Source organism: Myxocyprinus asiaticus, chromosome 41 (assembly GCF_019703515.2).
Source record: "Myxocyprinus asiaticus isolate MX2 ecotype Aquarium Trade chromosome 41, UBuf_Myxa_2, whole genome shotgun sequence".
NCBI lineage: Eukaryota > Metazoa > Chordata > Actinopteri > Cypriniformes > Catostomidae > Myxocyprinus > Myxocyprinus asiaticus.
The window spans coordinates 6,763,668-6,786,484 of record NC_059384.1 but is presented as its reverse complement, the minus strand read 5'-3'; the positions used below and the strand labels follow the sequence as shown (position 1 = coordinate 6,786,484).

General features: G+C 33.1%; 1 protein-coding gene across 2 annotated transcripts; it reads right to left on the bottom strand.

Annotated features, from left to right (window-relative positions):
• si:ch73-173p19.2 (V-type proton ATPase 116 kDa subunit a 1) lies at positions 1-20,711 on the bottom strand. Of its 2 annotated transcripts, none has more exons than XM_051683015.1 (20): positions 20,530-20,711; positions 17,782-17,860; positions 17,415-17,512; positions 15,978-16,106; positions 14,296-14,417; positions 13,038-13,164; positions 12,270-12,355; positions 10,626-10,719; positions 10,110-10,322; positions 9,545-9,695; positions 9,320-9,453; positions 9,025-9,185; positions 7,427-7,520; positions 6,537-6,655; positions 5,634-5,841; positions 5,453-5,560; positions 3,966-4,043; positions 3,690-3,807; positions 3,218-3,389; positions 1-2,025 (listed from the first exon to the last, which is right to left on the bottom strand). In XM_051683015.1, the coding sequence occupies exons 1-20, from the start codon at positions 20,695-20,697 to the stop codon at positions 1,944-1,946; spliced, it is 2,541 nt and encodes an 846-aa protein (XP_051538975.1). In that variant the 5' UTR covers positions 20,698-20,711; the 3' UTR covers positions 1-1,943. The 2 variants fall into 2 exon arrangements, with proteins under 2 accessions (XP_051538975.1, XP_051538976.1); XM_051683016.1 differs by having other exon boundaries at positions 12,270-12,352.
• Positions 20,712-22,817: the final 2,106 nt, after the last annotated feature.

Genomic DNA, 22,817 nt, shown 5'->3' with positions numbered 1-22,817 from the left:
TTTTTGAATGGCAGAGCAAAGCGTAGGTACACTGTGTCATCAACGTATGTGTAACTCAGACAATAAAATAACCAATTTAGTGTTAAGAAAACAACCTCAGGCAAGTCAGATGGGCATCATGGCCATATGAATCTGATTATAGCAATAACAGAAAAATAAAACGTTTTGTTTACAGTTGTTGTCTATTTGTATGGCTTTCGCCCAGCGTGGAAACAATTTCTGGGTTGAGGGACCAGGAGCGATCGGGAAGAACATCACTGTGGGCAGAGAGCGGGTAAACATGGAGTAAAATTCAGCGGGTGAGTTTTGGTGTGGGATAGAAACTTGCGGCAGAGGGATGGAAAAAACAGTCCCACGCAGACCACTATCATATGATCATAGCGCTTTTTTTGTCAGGTTGCACAGTGTTTGCAGTGAATGTAACCATTGTTTATAGTGAAATGGTCCCTCACCTGGTTTCCTCAAGCCCTCTTCACAGCTGCAATTTAGTGTCGCAGTCTCGAGGATCAAAAGTAAAAACATAAAAACACACATCTTGTGGCTTTTAATGTTATACTAATATAATCAACTAAAAACTAAGCTATAAATAACTGAGGGTTATTTAGAGGCTTATATCTCTGCAGAACAAAATAGGCTTTTCCCAATCAGTGGGCGTTTTCAAACCATTGAGATTCCCTAGTTTCATTGGTTAGTTTAGAAATGCCCATCCCGTTTTGAAAACGCCCACAGACTTGAAAACACCCATTACTGTTCTGCAGAGACCTATACAAGGTTCTACCTGGTTTTATTGAAAGCCTGCCTCCAACTTGGGAAGTGACACAGTTTCGAATTTGAGGTGGCACCTGGGGTGGCCAATCAATTCTAGGGGGGACTGGAGCCATGCCTCCCTTCTGGATAGAATATCCATACTACCCCCTGCAAATATCCATACTACTTTATTTGCTTGTTTTAGCTCTTACGGTGTGGTGTGGAGAATATGTGAAAGAAATAAAAGGAAGACAATAACAAACACTGGTGAAAGAGAGCAAATGTGTTTTATTCAATTGGGCGGAAAGCAGTGTCAGAAAATGATGAACAGTGGCGATTTCTCAGGGCCAGCAAAGCCTTCTCTGCTTTTTTCCAAAGATGCAAAATTTAAAAAAAAAAAAATGGAGATCAGGAAAACAGTTTTAATATCAAATTAAGTTGTTTTTAAAGCACTGATTAATTAAATAATCAAACTCCAGTTGGGAGTCCCAATATATGGCTAAATTGAGTAGCTTACATTAAACTGAATACACGTTCACATTATACATTGCACATTCTTTATGTGTAGGCCATTGATAAGATTAAGAAATATCTTCAATATCTTCTTTATTGTCTCAAAATAAAACAATAGCCTACTAGATATTATTACATAATGTCACGGTAGCATCATCTCTCCAACTCCAAACTCCACAAAACTGCACAAAACTACCGTGTGTTCAATGATGCGCTATTCTTAATTTGTTCATATTAGCAGTGTCCATAACATTTATGCAGTTTAAAGAGACGCTACTTAAAATTATACAGAAAAAAATAAATAAATAAATGCTATTTGGAGTCTTCTGTGTTTTGCAATATTAATAACAATTAATCAATTATTAAGCTAAGTAACATTCGACAATTAAAAATTCCTGAAAATGTGCATATCTTCTTCTTATTATTCATATTCTTCTTATTATTATTAATATCAGGGATGTTGAGTTACGCTTCATGCCGCCCTTGAATGAGTCTGTGCCCCACATGGGCCACCCCAGTCAAAAAAGTCTGGACACAACATTGCTCTATAACTACGCATTTATTTATAAATAAAATCTAAATATCTATAATTATTTACATTTACATTTTTTCTTATATTCTTATATTCACTAAAACATAATTAGGACTTAAACTGTAAGTAGGCCATAAATAATCAGTAACTATCATTGTTTTAACAGGCTGCCAAAGGACAAGGGTGTGAACTTGTAGCCAGATCCCTCGTAAAACTTGTTCTGAAATTCAACCCTGAAAGCAAAAGAATAAAAGAATGTTTAATTTTAACACATTTATATCACTATGTTCAAAATGATTCTATAAAATTCCTCTGTAAACAAAGTTTTATTAGTTTGTATGCTATTAAAGTTCGTAGTATATACTGAAATTTGGATACCTTTCTATTAAAACTTATAACAGAGACATTAGTAATCTTTGGGCCAGTTGTACTTAAACATTAATAGATTAAAAAAAAAAAAAAAAGCTAGACTGCGTTCCCTCGCAACAGTTTTCCATTCCCTCATAAAAGGTTTTGCGTTCCCTCGTAATTATTTTGCATTCCTTTGTAATAAATTAACCATACAGTATCAACCAAGTAACCATTAGTGAACTATGGTATTTGAAGTAAAACCATAATAACCCCAAAATTAACCATGGTTTTACTATGGTAACTATAGTTCATCTATGATATTATTTTGTAGTAAAACAATCACAGAATTGACCATGGTTTTACTACAATTATCTTATTTTAACCACAATATTTGTAGTGAAACCATACGCCATGTCCACACTAATCCGTTTTTTGTTTGAAAACACATTAATTTCCCTATGTTTAATCATGTTATTTGTAGTAATAAATAAATAAATAATACAATAAAATTGGATTTAAGCATTTCAATTTCAATTAGCAAAATTCCATAAAACTGAATGGAGTAATGTTTACCAAAATGAATAAAACTTAAATATATTCAATTAAATGTAATTCAATTTTGTTAAAGATGACTCAATTTAATTTGATGAAATTTTGTTAAGAAATTGAAATGTGTGAATCTTAAAAATAAGCTAAAATATTTCAGAGTGTATAAAACTAAGGTGACTATATGGATGCTACAGTTTACTTTAGAAAATAACTTCCATGGTTTCCTCCCAAAACAAATAAAAATAAAAACATGTTTACTACAGTCTTTGTTACTACAATATTACTATGGGAAAATCATGATTTCCACTATAATAAAACATGCTAACTACAGTCATATTTACTACAATATTACTAACACTAAACTGTTTCAGAAAATAAATCCCTCCCTGTCCTCAAAAGAGTTCTGTACATTCAACATCTCCTTTTGTGTTGAATTTTATAATTTTCCAGCGAACTATGCCTTTAATACATATTGAAGAGAAGCTTGAAAGTCAGTGGTTATGAATTACTTGAGGTTGTTCATACCAGTGCAAGCGTAAAGCATGCAGAAAAGCAGAAAGGCTCTCCATCAACAAAAGAACAGTCACTGTCAGAAGAGCAAAAGCAGCAAAGAGCAGTGCAAGCATGAGAGAGCCCATCCCAGATGTGAACTTCAGTCCCACCTGTAGAACCATCCGCCAAAGCACCTCTGACAGCTCTGCAAAAGAGAAGCAGATAGAACTTGATTCACCTCAAATAGTGTTTAATTCTGCCAGTATTGAAATGTTTTAGAAAAAATGAAAACTATAAAAGAGTTACAAACAATCACATAGTGACGACCAAAATGTCTAAAACACGCTCTAGGTTTCCTGAGCTTTATAGTTACAGTAGCCTCATAAAGAGCACATTCAATCACTTAGAAACAGTTTAAATCAGAACAAATGGACAATCAAACAGGTTTTATTATTCCCTAATTTTTTTATTTGTGGGCATGTGGAAATATTGAAGCAGGACAAACCTGCATGAGCCAAACTCAGTGCCCAGAGCCGAAGGTACGAGGCCGTGTTGGAAATGCAGCCCAGGCAGTACTCGATTGTGTGGATGGCCTGATACACAAATATGTCACCCATGCTTACCTGGAACAGGAAGCAAAAAAAACAACAACAAAAATTTTTATTGGTTGGTGCATAAATAACTACAAAATACTTCGGGGCTTTGTACTTCAAATATGTTTATTAGATAAAGTAACATTGTTCATTGGTGTTCAAGAACAAAATGAAAAGACTTGACAAACTGTTTCATCTCTCTGATGATTTGAGAACGAAGAACGTGCATCTGTTCTACTCGGATCATTCAGAGAGTTTCCAAAAACCTGCACAGATACTTTATTACAGTAGTTGCAGCCACTTGAAAAAAATACCCTGAATACACAGTTCAATTTTATAAGGTATTCAAAGTCCAAAGTATATGATTGGGGCCAAATGTGAAATAAGGTAAAAAAAAAAAAAATCTGTGCTCTCTCAAAAAAAAAAGAAAAAAAAAAACAATTAAGTCAGATTTACCTAGACAAAAAATAATGCACAGTTTTTAAACATCTCATTTAATAAATATTATATATAAATATAAAATATAAAACAACTTAAAATAAAAATGTACATCTTAAATAACAAACATTTTATTTTAATTTATATTTTTTTTATTTATCAAAATGTTATAAATGGGAGGACATATTTATAAATATTTGCATCCTACTACACAAATTTCAGGTTACTCTAGATTTAAGGCTAATTAAATCTAGAGGTTAATCTGTGTATGAATATATTTTAATTTATACAACACACATTTCAGGTTAATCTGGTTAATATTGTAACGCGGCAGGCGAGGATAGAGGATCTAAGTGCAGCTTTTATTGGAAACAAAAGGTAAATAAAGTAACTCAGAATAAAAATGAAAACAAAACACAGGGTACAGAACATGACAAGACATGTGAAGACTGACAAAGCAAACAGGGAAAACAAGGGCTTAAATACACAGAGGCAAACAAGGGAACGAGGAACTCCTGTGGAAACCATCGGGGAAAACCAATCATAAAATGAAACTACAAAAGGACTACAAACTAACAGGAAACAGGAACATGGGAACTAAACAAGAATTTCAACACAGGTCAATGCAAAAATCAGGGAATATGTGACAAATATAGATTTAAATTATCTATCAAATCTGAATATAAAATATCAATCGAAATGTTAAATGAAAATGTACATTTAAATATCAAGCTAAATTGTATAAACAATTTTACATATTTATGATGTTCATATTTTATTGTATTATATTGTATTGTATTTATATACATTTAATAAATGGTAGGAACTATTTATAAATATTTGCATATTTTTCAACTTATACAACACACATTTCAAGTTAATCTAGATTTAAAATATCTATCAATTATAAATATATAATATAAATCTAAATGTTAAAAGGAAATGTACATCTTAAATGTCTAGCCAAACTTTATAAACTATTTAATCTACAGTATAAATAGTATATTTTATTTATATTTTATTGTATTATATTTTTATTTTATTTATATACATTTTATAAATGGGAGGACATATTAATAATATTAAAAACTATTTGCATTTTTTTTTAACTTTTTCAACACATATTTAAGGTAAATCACTTAAAAATTTATTAATTTGATTAAAAATACAACTCTGTTTCCATGTTGAAACAGAATTGATTGCCTGATCTTAAGACAGTGTCGCTTTACTCACATACCTGGTGTCTGGTTTTCATGCGGGTCCTGTAGACAAATAAGGGTTTGGCCAGGAGCAGCACAGGAACCACGAGGACAGCCGTAACAACCAAGAAAATCTGCACGGCTTTCTGTAGAAAGAACTACAGTATTAGCCATTATCTATTGCTGGACAAGGGGTTTTAGAAAAACCTGAATGCAAACCTGTCCTCCATAAAGGAGATTATGTTGAGACTGATAATCAAACAGCATCATGTTGATGAAGAGCAGCAGAATGCTTGGAGCCTTGTCAGATTGTAGAGTGATGCTCCATTTGTAGAGGATGAGGAAGACCAGATATCCAAAAAGAGAGAGTATGAATATCAGCTGCGGAACAAACTGAAGTACGATGTCCCGGAAGTTTTGGAAATACCTTGAAAAGGAAATGTGAATAATAACATATTTTCATGAAGTTTCCATAAGAGCAGAAAAGTATATTACAATCAGTTTGGGATGTAATCTGATTACAAAGTTGTTTGTTACGGTAATCTAATTATTTTACTTTTTAAAAAGTAGCATAACTCCAATGAGTCTTTTAATCAGATTACAGTTACTGACTTAAATTTACTTAATTTACTTAAATTCATATCATTTAAATACATTACTTACACGTTTCTATAATAATATTATTTATTTAGAACAGATCTGTGACATTAATTATATCATATGTTCATCTGTTTGTTTGTAGAATACTTGAGATGTTATGAAATGGAAAATGTGATTGACATACACAGGAAATGGTTAACAATTTCTGTAGTTATTATATTAATGCAAAAGTAATTTGTATTTGTAAAAGTATTTGCATAAGTTGAGATTTTACCGTATAACTATTGCCCCTATATCTACACTATAGGCCCAAGGGCCTTTTACCCCTAGCGTACCACCCACCATTTTTATTTCTTTTCACAAAAACTATGTTGCACCATCAATATTCAATAAAAAAGGTATTTTTTCAATCATGATACACTTTGCAACCAGTAAAAGCACATACTGTAAATACAGTATATTATATATATATAAATATATATATATTCTAGCTGAATTTATATCAAATAACCAAATACCCACACATAGTTCACCAAACTCAGGGTCACACCAAAGAGCATATGACTGACTCCCAATATGACAGACATCTTCATTTTGAAGGAGTTTAGAAAGGACAGCTTGTTTGATGCAATGTTCCAAACCTAAAAATCAGAAACAATTGTAGAAGAAATCAAGTTAAAATGACCATATCAAATGAAAACAAGGTTGGTATGTTGTGAATTACATTTGAATAGGTAAGGTGTGCATTGTGAGAACTTAAATGTTGAATATTAACACATAACTTTAACTGGGAGTCATATTTCATAATCACTCTAGATGAGAGCATGTTCTGCCTCACTGAACTCTCATTGAACTTTCTCTCATTAGTCTTCAGCCTGCAGACTGTAATGCTTTCATCCGATTGATTAACACAGGCTCTGCAATTGAAATGTATGTGGTACACTGAAAATATAGACCTATATGAACTTTGAGCATCAATTGTCTTACTGTGTGCACCTTTTGATACAACACGTCATGCCTTATAGGTTTAGAAATATGTGGATTACAATAAACCTAGATTTTTATCACTTTAACTGATTGCTACTAAAGCTGCTCCTCTATTCCCTTGCACATTTTATGGAAATAAAACTGTGATTCTTCATTTACAGCATCAGAATAGCTAAATCACTCCACCTAGTGAATAAAACACAGTAAGACAACAAAACTGCTGTTCATCTCTCAGAACACAGTTATGCATCTATGAAATGGAGCTCAGATAAAAGACAAGCCAGGGTCACAGAAGTTGAAGCAAAGTAAGATAGGCGAAAGCAAAAATACAACATAAATGTGAGTTAGACTATCTAAATAAATAGTAGCTACTTAAAAGATAACTGTATAAAATACTACACACACAAAATGTTGCATATACTGACCGGGTCAATTCCAAACACATATGGATCACCAGAAAAAACCCCTGAAACGACCGGATCCAGCTGAAGATGATGGCATTTGTGCAGTGACTTGTTGCTGAAAAGAAAAAAATTATAATAATAATTTTCATTAAAGATGTCATTAGCCTTTTGGTTAATGTTTTGGACAAAAATGTAAAAAGTAAGCAATTTTGGACAACAAGCAAGCTGTCTCAATTTCAAAATCATTTACTTTATTTGTATTTTTGTCTTGTTTCCAGTAAAACGATCACATTCTTAAAAATTAGACATTACAAGCAAAACTGTGTAAGATAATAAGAGAATATATCTCGAACTTTGTTGATTTTTCTTAGCCCATTGGCAAACTTTTTATTTTTATTTTTATTTTTTATTATTTATCAAATACATTTTGTTTTTCATTTAACAAAATTAAGTATATTTTTTCCTTAAAACAAGAACAAAACAACTGGCCAGATATATATTTTATGCAAGATAAATTCTCTGAAAACAACTGTTATTATCTTTTAAATACAGTTTTGATTTGCAAGTAGATTTATCTTGTTTGAAGCATGTTTAGATATGTTACCAGAAAACCAGAAAGATATTGATTATGAAAATCTTTGTTGCATTAACTAAACAAGTTACATTAAGGTTCCATTTGGTAATATAAGTTAAAGGGATAGTTCACCCAAAAATTCTTTTTCTGCTGATCTCAAACTAATATCTTTTAGAAGAATATTTCTGCTCTGTAGGTCCATACAATGCAAGTCAACAGGGTTAAAAACTCTGAAGCTCCAAAAAGCATATAAAGGCAGCAGAAAAGTAATCCATAAAACTCCAGTGGTTAAATCCATGTCTTCAGAAGTGATATGATCAATATTGAAGTCCTTTTTTACTATAATTTCTGCTCCCTGCCCAGTAAAACAAAAGAAGAAAAACTCTTAGGAGAGAAGAGCACTTAGGAGGGCTGTTTGAAAGTGCTGCTGAATATTGCTTCTGAAGACATGGATTAAACCACTGGAGTCTTATGGATTACTTTTCTCCTGCCTTTATATGTTTTTTGGAGCTTCAAAGTTTTGGACCCTGTTGACTTGCATTGTATGGACCTACAAAGCTTAGATATATTTCTAAAAATCTTAGTTTGTGTTCAGCAGAAGAAAGAAAGGCAAACACATTTGGGATGGCATGAGGTTGAGTAAATGATGAGAGAATTTTCATTTTTGAGTGAACTAACAATGACCAACATTTTTAAACAGCATTTATTCATCTTGGTTCATGTTAATTGATAAAAACACAATTGTTCATTGTTAGTTCGTGTTAATTCATATTGCATTTGAACTAATGATAACATATTAAAAAAATAAATAATTTAAATGTATATTTAATTTGTTATTCATGTTACAAATGTTAACAAATACAAACTTATTGCTAAGTGTTACCAACAATTTTTTACACTTGAAATATATATTTACAAAAAACAAATCATGAATAATTTCCATAATCATCTAGAAGCAAGTATACAGCTGATTGCATACAAGAAAATAAAAATGTAAGTATGCTAAACTGCTACTTTAAGGTCTGCATGCGTCCAATGTACGTACTGCCATGGCCCGTGGGGATGGAACATTGGTCGAACACACCAGGAAGAGCCAAAAATGTTGAAGGACTTGGAGAAGCAGTCATTGTAAATCAGGCCAGTGTAAATAGAGAACATTCCCATGAGCAGAATTATGTAGCGTCCACTGACCAGGACATCTGTAATCTGGGAGAAAAAGATGTTTATGGACTTCAACAGAAACATTGCTGAAGCTAAAGCAGATTGAAATCTGGATTAATTGTGGGAATTAAGACGAAAAGTTGTCTGACTGATTATGCAAACAGAATAGCACTCCATACCTCATTTTTCCACTTTCTTAAACATTCGGCCTGGTTTATAATCCAGACTGCAAATATTGTCATCACAAGTCCATGACCACAATCTCCAAACATCACCGCAAACAGGAAGGGGAAGGTCACAATAGTGTACGGAGCTGAGAAAGAAAAAAAAAATCACAAAATAATATAAAGTAAAGCTTGTTGTTTATCAGAAATTATAGTGATTAGAGAGTTCTAGTCAGTCACCTGGATTGATCTCTTGATAGGTACCGACTCCATAGGCATCAATAATTGCTTGGAATCCCTCAGTAAAGGCGTTGGTTCTGTTGAAGGTTGGTGGAGTTTGTTGGGTTTGGATACGGTTCAGGACTGGGGTTACACTGGAACCACTCTGCTCCTAAAAACACATATTACGTCTTGAAGTCAAGCCGCAAGTATCATAGAAGCACCACAAAATTACATGGTTGCTTTAGCAATTGCATTTTTCATGTTACATTTACTTTTATGGTTCTATCGGTTAGGTTTAAGAGCATTAACCTTAAAAACCACATCTGTTTGGGAAAAAACTTAACTCGCTTTTAGCGCCATACAGTGGACATTTTACCCTTGAACTGCCGTGATACGTGTCCGCAACCTTGTAATATAATTTTGCAAAAATGTAACCACAGTCATTGTCAGATAAGGCTGCAGCAACCCTAAAAAGAAACTCATTATACATTCTAAACTTTAAACAACAGCTTAATTTTGCATTAGCTACAATGGCTTGTAGAATATTTCTTTAAGATAGTGAACAATCATTTGCAATACTTACAGATCCTTTTATCAGAGCGTTATAAACAACAGTGAGATCTGAAACAGGACACCAGATCTCTGCTACTATCAGCTTCTGTGTGATGTCTATGTTGCAGAGATTCAGTGTGTAGTAAATGGACTTCATCTTCTTCACTTTACTGCCCCACTCTTGGACGTGATCTGCTGCTTTGGTCAAGACACTGGCACGATACTCTTCGGTTCTTTTCTGGATCTTTAGACATGGACGCAAAAGCACACTTTGCTTTTTTTTTTTTTTTTTTTTTTTTGAAATGTAGTCTCTCACTACCCTGCTTAAAACAGCTTAAAGCTGAAGTGTGTAACTTTTTTGGTGTTAAAATACTTTCTCCTATCCCAGCTTAATATGCAGAGACAATCATAAGTAAGCCATTTGTAGGTTAATGTTCTCGAAAACTGTACACTGTGTCTCTGTGGTGCTAAAAAAAATAAAAAAGGCACTTTTAAAAAACAATATGCATCATTTTTGGATTAACTAAAAATCGGTAATGCAACTCACCATTTGAAGATCTTCCATTCGTGTAATTACATTGCTTCTCATCTCCTTGCGCTCATGCAAGGTTTTTGGGCAAGTGTACAAATTGGCATGAAACCTTTAAGGATTGTAGAAACGAAATGTTTTCAGACTTCAGAAGATGAGAGAATTTCATTTAAAACGGAACATAAAGCCAGTGCAAATATAACCATATTAACACCATTTTTAAGTATGCTGGCATAGTAGTATAGGCTTGCTGAGCGATATGATTTTGTCAATTATTTATGCCGATATCTTTGTAGAGAGCAGGGTGGCTGATGCACTTTTAATGATGATATTTATGTTATGCTAATAGAATTTAATGATATAGATTGCAATGTTCTTTTATTTTACAGAAAATTTACTCAAAATTCACTAAAATTATTTGAAAATAGAATTTGTTAATTATCCTTTGTCAAGGCTTGTAGATTTTGGAAATGACATATAGGAACAATAACTCTTCTGTTAATCAGCCGATGGTGCCAGATGTCTTCAAAATGGCCAAATATCAGCTGATTAATCAGCATGGCCGATATGAGTGTTTCATTAACTCTTTTAGCTTTTAGCACTGTAAACTTCTAGAAAGTAAAGTGTCAATAAAAATTTTTTCACACTCTCACAATTATTTAATTAGTCTACTAACAATGTCCAACAGTCTATGTACATGGATTACATCAGATTTCTGTCATTTTTGTCATTTTTCATGAAAGTCATTAAAATTTCCACCACATTTCAAATTCTGTATAGTGTTTAAAATAATTCTGTGCTATTAATTAGGATGATGGAAATTACTTTTTATTTTTTTAATTTAATTTTTTACACACAGTTCACTTTTTCCATAATCTGACAAAATTACATCTTTATTAGAAATTACGGCCATAAAATTACTCTGCTCATAAGTTATATTTACCTTGGATTTTCTTTGTTTTCTTCAAATGTCACATGTCTCATATTTCATTTCAAGCATGCTTTTCATCAACACTTTTGTTGACTTGGTTTAGAAGTACACTAATGTTTAAAACATTTTTTGATGTGGTGGAAATGACACCACAACTGTTGGACAGACATAATATATATATATATATATATATATATATATATATATATATATATATATATATATATATATATATATATATATATCATTTTCACACAATAAATATTGAAATTGTTTTTTGGTTTTTTTGGTTTTTCCTACATGTAAACATGTTATAATTTCATTGTTATAATATTGAAAGTCTGGGTCTGGGACAAAGCTAAAACAATCAAATCTATACATAAAAGACCTTTGAAAAGTAAAAAAAAATAACTGATGAAGGCCTGGAAAAAATTAAGTTAGTTAGTTAGTAGTTAGTAAGTCCATTTTAATTTGATCTTCACTTAAATAAATAAATAAATAAATAAATAAAGTTGCGAAGAAATCTTTGTTTGAATAAAAATCAACACTTGGTACATAAAACTGTTGAAGAAACACTCATATATCAGTCTATCACAATAGGCTTAAGTATTACAGCCATCATTCTATACTTATACATTATGCATGGATTTTTTGACTAAGTTAAACTTCTACTTTTAATTATCTTAACGCATTCTAAAATGTTTCTGTGCTTAGAAACAAATGTCACTTACCCATCACACACTTTTCTGATCTTGTCTCGCACGTGATCTCCCTGGACAAATATAATGAACACATCCTTCTTCACAGTTCCCCTCTGCTTAAAATAATAATAATAATAAATAATTAAATTAATATATACATTTATAAATGTAATAAATAAATAAATAAACACACACATTTGCTGACTGTGTTCAGATAAATTGAACATAGAGCCAAGTCTGTGCATTAGTTCACAATGCCTTAAATAGAACAATCTATATTGACAAGGCTAATGTGCATTTCAAGAGAGAGCATTAAAGCCACATGTGTGGTGTGTATTGACAATCATGATCAAGTGCGTATTGATTGCTTTAAATATTCATGAGCACATATAGATACACTCTGATAATGGATTCTGGATTATGTTGTCAGCAATTATTATGTTTATGTTGGAGTTAGGAGCATGAGAATATTGCCATGTACAGTCGGGTCCAAATGTCTGAGACCAAATGCAATTTCGCATTTTTCTGATTTAATACATTTTGAAATCCACATGTTATTCCAGCATGCTTTGAGAATGTTCCAAAGATCATCTTGTTAACATGGTCAATGTGTAAACATATTTGTTTACAATAAATAAGTGATCTAGAATCAGAAATATCTATAAATATTTTACTTCATAACTTTATTTTATGGTCTTAAACCTTTATACACATTTAGTAGTCCAAAGAACATCAGTGAAGCAATAAAACAGACTGAAAATACTTCATGAAAAATATGCAGCCTTTAGATTCTCTCACTTCTGCTTGGAATTCTTCAGTGTCTTGAATCTCGGCATGTCGGAGGACGAAATTTCCATGAAAAAGCCGCCAAAGAACCTTTTCAAAAGCAGGAAACCTTTCTTGCTTGATAACACCTGCAATAAATCTAACAGTGGGTAGAAATATAGAGCTTGAGTTATTTCTATGGTTCTTTGGGGATTAAAAGAGTAATTGAAGTTTAATTACAGATTTCGATGTATTGGTTTCTGGATTCTTTAAAGCATAGAACTGATTTTGCTTTACATTGGACATCAAGTGGCAATCCGACATGTAATCAGTATTTAATGTAGTTTGTGTCATAGTTTCCCTTGCATATATTTGTCACACAACCTGCCTAAGTTGCCATCTGCTGATTTAGATCAATTCTACCTAGTGACAGATGAATTTGTCCAAAGTACTGTACAGTTTGATTGGACACACTGCATTTGATGTCAACAAGGGAAGCATGTTCTCCTCCCTTTCAAGGTTGATAAACACAGATAAGCAGTCCTCATGTAATTAAAACTGGAGTTTTATGGCTTTTAGTCCATGTCCGTCTATATGCATCTACACATTAGTACTCCTAAACGTTGATAAAATGCTCTTTTAGCAGATATACACATTTAAAATGTTAAGTCTTTTTCTTCCAGGAAAAAGACCAATATTGTTGACCACCCATACTACACTATCTCATTTTGTCCAAATGCTCTCTAAAATGAAAAGTCCCTCCCCTTAATGACACCTGTCTCTGACAAGCAAAACAAGTAGCAAATCATGTTCACGGCTGTAACATAAAATGATGGCTATTTTAAAAAAACAACTATTGAGCAGCTTCCTGTTTTAATAAGTAATACGTCAACACTGTAAAAAAAAAAAAGATCTGGGACCCACTTTATATTAGGTGGCCTTAACAACTATGTACTTAACCATTTGATACAATGTACTTATTATGTATATACATGTTGTTGCATTGTAATTACATTTAAAGTACCTGCATTTAATTACATTTGTAGTTATACTGTTAACTTTACCCCTAACCCAACCCTTACCTCAAAACCTAACTCTAACCCCTAATTCTGACCCTAACCCTACACCTAAACCTACCTGTACCTCAACCTTAGTAGCAGCAAATGTGGATATTTTGCAGAACAGCATGTAGTTACACAGTAAATACATAGTCTTGTATGTATTTAATGTTAGTACATTGGAGTTAAGGCCACCTAATATAAAGTGTGACCAACAACGGTAACTAATGTACCCTAGACTTAGAGGTCCAGTGTTGCTGGTGTTGCTGTTTCTGCGGCTGGTCATGTGGGATGAGATGGTCATAGACACAGAGTCTTCAGAAGGAGGCTCTGAACAGGTCAGCAGAGACTCAGCCTAGAACATAAACGGTTAAAAAGACAACATAACTAAAGGGATATCTCAGCTCTGTTGGTCCATTTAATGCAAGTGAATGGTGGCCAGAACTTTGAAGGTCCAAAAAGCACATAAAGGCAGCATAAAAGTAATCCATAAGACTCCATTGGTTAAATCTATATCCTCAGAAGCGATATGATAGTTGTGGGTGAGAAACAGGTCAATATTTAAGTCCTTTTTTAATATAAATCTACACTTTCACCAGCTCTCCTATGCACGTTCCCGAGTTTTTCTTCTTTTGCTTTTTTGCTGATGCACATTCTTTGAGCATAACGCCACCAACTGGGCAGGGAGAAGAAAGAAAAAAAGGGAGGAATGTATCAAAGAAAAATAATAATTAAATCATATTTGCACAAAGAATGCGAATCAGCAAAAAGCAAAAGAAGAACTCTGGTGAAATTGCATAGGAGGGCTGGTGAAAGTGTAGATTTATATTAAAAAAGGACTTAAATAGTGATCTGTTTCTCACCCACACCTATCATATCGCTTCTTAAGACATGGATTTAACCACTGGAGTCACACTGATTACTTTTATGCTGCCTTTATGTGCTTTTTGGACCTTCAAAGTTCTGGCCACCATTTACTTGCACTGTATGAACCTACAGAGCTGAGATATTCTTTAAAAAATCTTAGTTTGTGTTCAGCAGAAGAAAGAAAGTCATACACATCTGACATGAAGGTGAGAAATTATGAAAACATTTTCATTTTTGGGTGAATTATCCCATTAAGTACATCAAGCTACCTTGACATATTGCAGCATGGTCTCTAATAAAGAAAGATTTTGACAGGAGCACTTCATTTCTCAAGGAAATTGCAACTTCAAGAACATTTTGAAATATTTTGTCAGAATAAACCCCTGCTTGATGGAGTTCCTGTTCTTCAAAATCAGGTCAGGTCTAACATCATCCACATATTACTATGACATAACTAAAAGAAATGATGAAACAAACAGCCACGAAACAAGGCATATAAGGCTACCATTAGTGCCATTTACAAGCATGATAGCTTTATTTTAAAATCATTTAAAAATAAATAAACGAAAAGCTAAGTTTTGAGAATGATGTTAATCTGAATTAAAAAGGTTTCAATTGTCTCTCAAGAGCAGTTAATAGACCAATTATTTCAAAGAACGTGTGGAGCAATATTTAAAAGACCAATTTCAGATAGAAGCGGCACTAAATCTGCAAAATGTATGTTGTATGAATGTAATATGCGTACCGAAGCCTTCCTTTGCAACATTTAGTGTGGTTAAAACTAGGTATGTACAGATACAACATTTGTAAACAGTCAAAAAAAAAAAAAAAAAAAATGTTTTGAAAATTCAAATTCTTGAAACTGGACATTCTTATGAATTTCCTCTAATTTACTGATTTATCTAATTTAAGAACTTTTTTTTTTTTTTTTATCCAGCCCCCTGGCTCTAAAGTATCAATCTGTTCTGCAAGATCTTATAGTGGGTTTAGATAAGGAAGAAAATTATTCTGAGTACAGGGAGGTGATTCATCTCAAGATCTTCGTTACCTCCTCAAAGAAGTTTTCAGTCATCCTGAGCAGAGAGTCAATGTCCATCAGCTCAGTGAGGTTCTGTCTGAGTGCGTCATGGTTACGGTTGATCTCTCTCAGTTCCTGCTCCAACTTCTCAAAGGTGGACTAAAGATTTGGAGGCAAGAGTAACAGTGCATCAAATTAATATTATGGTTTATGTTATACAGTAAAATGCATCTTGGTGTATCAACTTTGTGTTAAAAGAGTGCAATTGTTCCTCACCTGATTCCTCACACTTCAGCTTTAAAGGGATAGATCACCCAAAAATGAAAATTCAGTCATTGTTTACTCACCCCTGAGTTGTTTTAACCCTGTATGTCTTTCTTTCTTTTTCTTAACACAGGGAGAAATTGTGAAAAACAAATTGTGCTCAGTGATGTCATACAATGGCAGTTTATAGTTCAAGCTTCAAAAGAACGCAAAAGTATAATTCAGAAGTCTAATAAATTATTCCACGAGGGTCATGACTGTTATGAAAGCAAATGATAAGGTTTAGTGAGAAACAAACTGAAATCGAATGTATTATTTAGTGTAAACGTTCACTGACCGTTGATCTCCTGTGCAGTTTCATGAAAAGGGCATGAGAGCAACAGTTCACGCAGCCCCCTCGCGACATTGGGGCGTTCAAATGAAAATTTAAAAACAGGCCCGCCACAGTGATAGTGACAACAGAACACAACACAGCTGCACAAAAACAGAGAGCAGAACTTACTAAACATGTCTGAAGAGTTTGTAGTTGGAAAATTTATGCATTTCTATGCCCAGCCTGATTTGTTTGAACGTTTTTGGACTGGTGCCAGTTCACAGCGGACAGAGTTACACATGCAATGCTGAAAATAGAAAACAAGGGATCGATAAAATGTAGCATCGCACATCATTGCTGGTTAGGACAAAAACTGATTATCATAGAACATATACATTTTATCGCGTGTCGTTTGCCATCAGGTCACTGTGACTGTGGCTGCCTGTAGCCTCCTCTATGTTTCTGTTTGATTTCTGAATACTCTGTTTAAAGAAATAAGGATAGGTATAGAAATGCATCAATTCTTCGACAACATTATTTCACAATTTCTCCCTTTGTGTTACGAAAAAGAAAGAAAGTCATATGGGGTTATAACAACACAGGGGTGAGTAAACAATGACTGAATTTTCATTTTTGGGTGAACTAATTCTTTAAGTTGAGGTATAAGTTAATTTTATATATTGTCAGTGGCACTAAAATTATTTGGACATGAAGCCACACTTAATGTATGAATGTCTTTGCATTGCATAACAAAAGAAAAAAGAAAAAAAGAAAAGAAAAGAAAGATAGCATTAGTCATCTAATGCAATATCAATCAGACATTTTAAAGTGTCCAAATTTTGGGCATGTAAATAAAATAAAAATAACAAAATAGTAAGTTATTTTTTCACCTCTAGCTCCAGGACATCTCTGGGACAGGGGACCATCTCCTTTTCCTTTGTTGCAGCAATAACAATGTTAGATTTCACCATCTCTTTCTCGAGATACCCTAAATGATAACATTTCAAGAGACAAAGAAAGCTTGAAAGATAATCATATCAAAGATTTTCTTTGGTGTGCAATGTCTAAATACATCTAAGGAACATGATGCAAGTGTAATCTTTACAAATGTAATTCTGTTAGATTAAAAACAAAAAGTTGTTCAAACTTAACAAGTGAAAAATGATAAACGTTGAGCTTTAAAATTGATTAAAAATATTAAAAATAAATCAAACTTATAATAATGTGAAAGCTTTCTGAATAACACCACATTCTTACGCAGAATTCTCTCCATTTCTTCACATTTCTTCACTTCTTTCACAAATCGCCTCTGAAAATCCATTACACCAGGATTCAGCTGGACAGTCATTGAAAAAAACAGTTAAATTCATAATTGTAACATATCAAGGCAGAGTCTCTACAACTTATCAGTTTTGGAGTTGTTAAGTATTAGACTCGTTTTAGCCCAATTAGCCCCTGAAATAACTCCTTTATTCATTGGAGGACATCAGTATACATACATTTTTCTCTCTCTCTCTCTCTCTCTCTCTGCAGCATTTTGCATCGATTCAGCCAATGGTGAGAAATCAAATTCTGTGACAATGAAAGTCCAATATGAACTTAACAATTAAGTAGAGAGTGAGGATACACACTGGAATATGTGTGCATGCTACTAAAAGCAGATTACATTTAGAAATCAATGGAATGTTTTTAAAGGCAGCTTGAGTGCCAAAAGCCCTGAGCATCTACTGTAACAAATTAATCCTCCATTACAACAATAAAAGTACAAAATCAAACCAGATTGGAAAGAGCATTTATATATGTAATCATGGCTAATGGGCCTAGTGATCCTCAATTACACTTTCAACTATGATGTCATTTCATATTGTACAAGTTTAACAGTGCAGACTTTGTGGCCACTTTACACTGCCAAATGGATTGTCCATATTTTTATTCGAATTGGCCTGGAGACACTTACATACACATGCGTTTGTTTTTCTATTATGGTAGGGACTTTCCATTGACTTCTATTGTTTTATACTGAGCTAATAATATTTTTTTATCCCCTAACCCTGTCTCTGAGCATTTTAAGATTTTAATCAAAACAATATTTCAATCAGGACCACTTCGGTCAAATAAATAAAACATAGAGGATAAATGAAAAACGAATTGAGGGTATATTACATTTTTAGATGAGCTATTACATATTAAAATTACTCCTGTGAGCAGTATCACTATTTATTATATTTTTTTGATATTTTTTTAGTAGGCTATATAATTAAAAAGTTTTATGTAGCCAATGTTTGTTTTTTTTTACACAGAATGTATACAGCATATATACAGAAAATAACAGATCAATGTACTGTAGGCCTAGTGACAAATTGTTTTTTTTCTAATGACAATAACTTTTAATTATTCAGCAAATCAGTGAAAACAACACACTTTTCCTCGCCTATGTAAATGAGGACACAGTAAGACTTCTAGGGCCTTATTTTAAGCGCGCTAGTGCTAAGTGCAGTGCTATGCCATAAGTAATATACGCAATGTCAATGGGCATGGCCATGAAGTTTTGGTATATTCGCGCAAGCATGCGCAAAGTCTAGGCGCAAGTGAGTTTGGCGAAATTGCAATTTAATTCTGAGGGGCTTCTGCGGCACCGTTTGCATCCTATTATATAGTCCATTCCCTGTCAAGTACCAGCAATATTAACAAAGACAGCACATTCATAAGAAGTTGGTAATGTGAATGGACAGTATCCAATGAAATATAAGAATAGATATATGGACTTACGTTCTTTAGTGCATTAACTGCGTCCCTGAATGTCAGGCATATTTCTATGATAGTGACACACTTCCTTTACATGCACTGGAAAATATGGTTTGCATCAGGATTTAGATTTACACTCCGTTAAATTATAGAGAATGTAAGTATTATTAATCATTTTCATCTACTGACACACAAATCAAGGCTAGTATTAACAGTGATTGTATCGGAAAGCACTTCACTTCTACCGGTTGATTTTCATTTTTAAAAATTAAATTAATTTATTGAAACAAAAAATAATATAAAAACAAAAATATTTCTAAATTCAAATTACATTTTAAATGAAAAGAAAATATAATCAAAATAACTAAGTGATAAAAAAAAAAAAAAATCATATCAAATCCAAACATTTTACTCTGTCCAACTTCTTCCACCGGCCCCTTTTGCAGTGACTTAAAAATCACTCTACGCCAACAGGAGGAAAAATACCCATACAAATTTGACCATACATACAATTGTAAATATAAACATAATAATAATAACTGAAAAATAAACCATGACCTAAAGATAGTTTAACACAAATCTCATAAATATTTTTTCATAAAAAGGTTACAACAGTGATCGTTATGGACATAATTTGATTTTCCACTATATTTTAAGAGTTAACCTGCTGGTTGAATCTCCAAACTGCAAATACAGGAACTGACTTAAGACTTTGCACTGAAAACAGACCTGCTTTTGAAACGTCTTAGTGCAATGACCTATTTCTAAGGAAAATAGCATATTGCACTTTGCGCCACTTCATTTACATACAATACACCCACAGTTTGTGCACATACACCCACAGATAGCGCAAACACTCCCACACCCACTTGCTCCTTGCACTGGCATGAAAATTGTGCTTAGAATTAACACTCTTATGAAAACTGGATAAGACATTGTGTACAGTAGCACGTAGCGCTGCACTTTGCACACTCATGAAAATAGAGCCTCTATTGTTTCTGTAAAAAGCTAATTACAATCAACTAAACCTACTCAAAACTCTGCCCTTAAAAGATTTTTTTTTTTTTTTTGCATTTTTGGAATAAAAATAAACATTACTAGTTTTATTTATCTTCCCAAGGGGATGTATTTGTCAGATTTCCAGGGACAAATGTGTCCCCAAACTATAGCTAAGTATCAAAAAACACAAACACCTGCACATGAAGTAGTACACACAAACTGTAATAATATAAACACACAAGCAATACAGTGGTTACTCACATCTTTAAACTGAACCAATCCAAGATGTCCAAGTTCATTGATACAATTGTGGGCCGACTCCTTTTGAAAAAACAGCTGCACAAGACACATCTCCTCACTTCGAAATAAACAACTCATTCTCAAATGCTTAAAATAATGAAGACTGTTCTTGATAGAAAGGATGAACATAAACAGCTCACATGCTGCTGGTTGCTGCAGTGATTGTCTGGTTTTTGTAACTCAGTCTATTAAATGTCTGTCTGACAGAAATCAATAGTGTACTTGTGTGGCCCCAGAATCAATATTGACAGCACTAGCACGGATGGGGCATCCAGCCCAAATTATGATTAGCAATCCTGCTGTAGCCCCAGGGTTAGATATGCATCTATTGCAAAGCGCTATATAATTATATATGGGATACCGGAACTAACTGTCACAAGGGGAAGTTGTCACAAGGACTATATCTAAGAAAGTATAAGGTTATGAGTCAAAAGTTTAATTCTAGAAATGTATATTTTTCTTGCATGTTGACTTCAGGCAACTAGTTCAAAACTGTTTTAAATTCATTTTTGTAATTTTTTCCTCTAAACTAATATTATAATACACAAAAATGAACTTACATTATGAAATAGTCACTGGAGTAAAAAGTGACATCTAGTCCCAGTCTCCCCTATATATTATATGTGTAATAACTGCTTTTGCCTATGTTGCAACAGTAGTAATATTCTTTTACTGTATGTTACAAATCACATTTCTCACCCTCATCATCATGACAGAATGCCTATGATTCCTTGGCAATTTGGCAGGCGTGTTCACCACTAATTGCCAAGAGCAATCCTGCAACCTTTACATTTCATGTGGATTTACTGCATATTACCACATTTTATGTATTGTAATCCTTTAATATTCCTGTGTGTGTGTGTATGTATGTGTGTGTTACAACTCAATCAACTGCATTTAAACAGATCTGTCCTTACAAATCAAAGAGTATACAGTAATATGCCCCAACAGGCCAAATCTCTAGGGTGGATGAAACTTTAAATAATGATTGTAGAGCATCTGATCAAAATAGTCCATTATACTGCATTTTTGGGCTTAACTTCTGCTCTGAGGTGTCCATGTTCAACATACACGTTGCTTTTTCAGAGCTGCCTCAAGGGGTGCTATAGCAGACATAAACTTTCAGGATATGTGCTGTTAAACCAGCAATGATATACGGTACTATCGAAATAATTAGGGCTGTCAATTGATGATTTTTTAAAATCAAATTAATTATGACATGCCGATTAATTAATCAAATTAATTGCATGTATAAATTTTAGCTGAGAAAAACCCCCAAATAACAGTAATTCAACACATGCTTAAATAATAATAAATATAATACACTGTATATTACAAATATGATTCAAATAATTGAAATACATAATTGAAATTAAATGCATATGTGTATGACATGGACAATTTTTTTATTTTTATGAAATTTCATTACTTAATACAATTGGAATAAAATTCCTTGTCTTTGTTCACACGTGGTCTATGAAAACACACAAAAACTGAATACACACAAAATACAGAAATATTAAGTGTTCACGAACATCCCAATACTTCAGATGAGAACAAATGTGGATGTGTGTTTGTACACAAAGTATTCGGACATGTGTTGAATGCCCTCTTGTGCATCGTCCTTCCAAGTACACTCTTTGAGGATTATTTCAAGATCTGTTTAGCATATTATGTTGTGTTTGGGCTTGTTTGAATTGGGATTGTCTGTTGTAAGTTACAATATGTCATTGTCTATATTATATGTATATTTCAGGAAGTAATAAGGAAAAATGTGACAAAAACATAAAACTGTTTACTATATTTATGTGTCAGTGGGAATTTCATACACTAATACTCACTGCAGTTTGACCTCAAGCTTGTTTATGAGGGAAGAATGAAGTGTACCACATTCACAATACAAGTGTACCACTTTGCCAGTAAAATTTTGGGATTTGGTCAAAACAAGGGTCTTCAAAGATTCATTTGGATCATAATTAAAAGTGCCAGGAAAACTAAAATGGCACAAGTAGCAACATGCTCAAACAGAAAAAAGTTTAATTAGTTCATTTATCCCTGTTTTCATAGATTTGATATTGAGATAAATAAAATAATCTCTATCTTTTAACATTTTATTGAATATATATATATATATTTCACATCGCATGAACACATTGGGGACATTAAAATGTAGGCTACTGCATAGTGGTTATGACCCTACTGTCGGGTTGAGGGGTCCTGCATTTCCTCCAAGAATTGGGGGAGGTGGT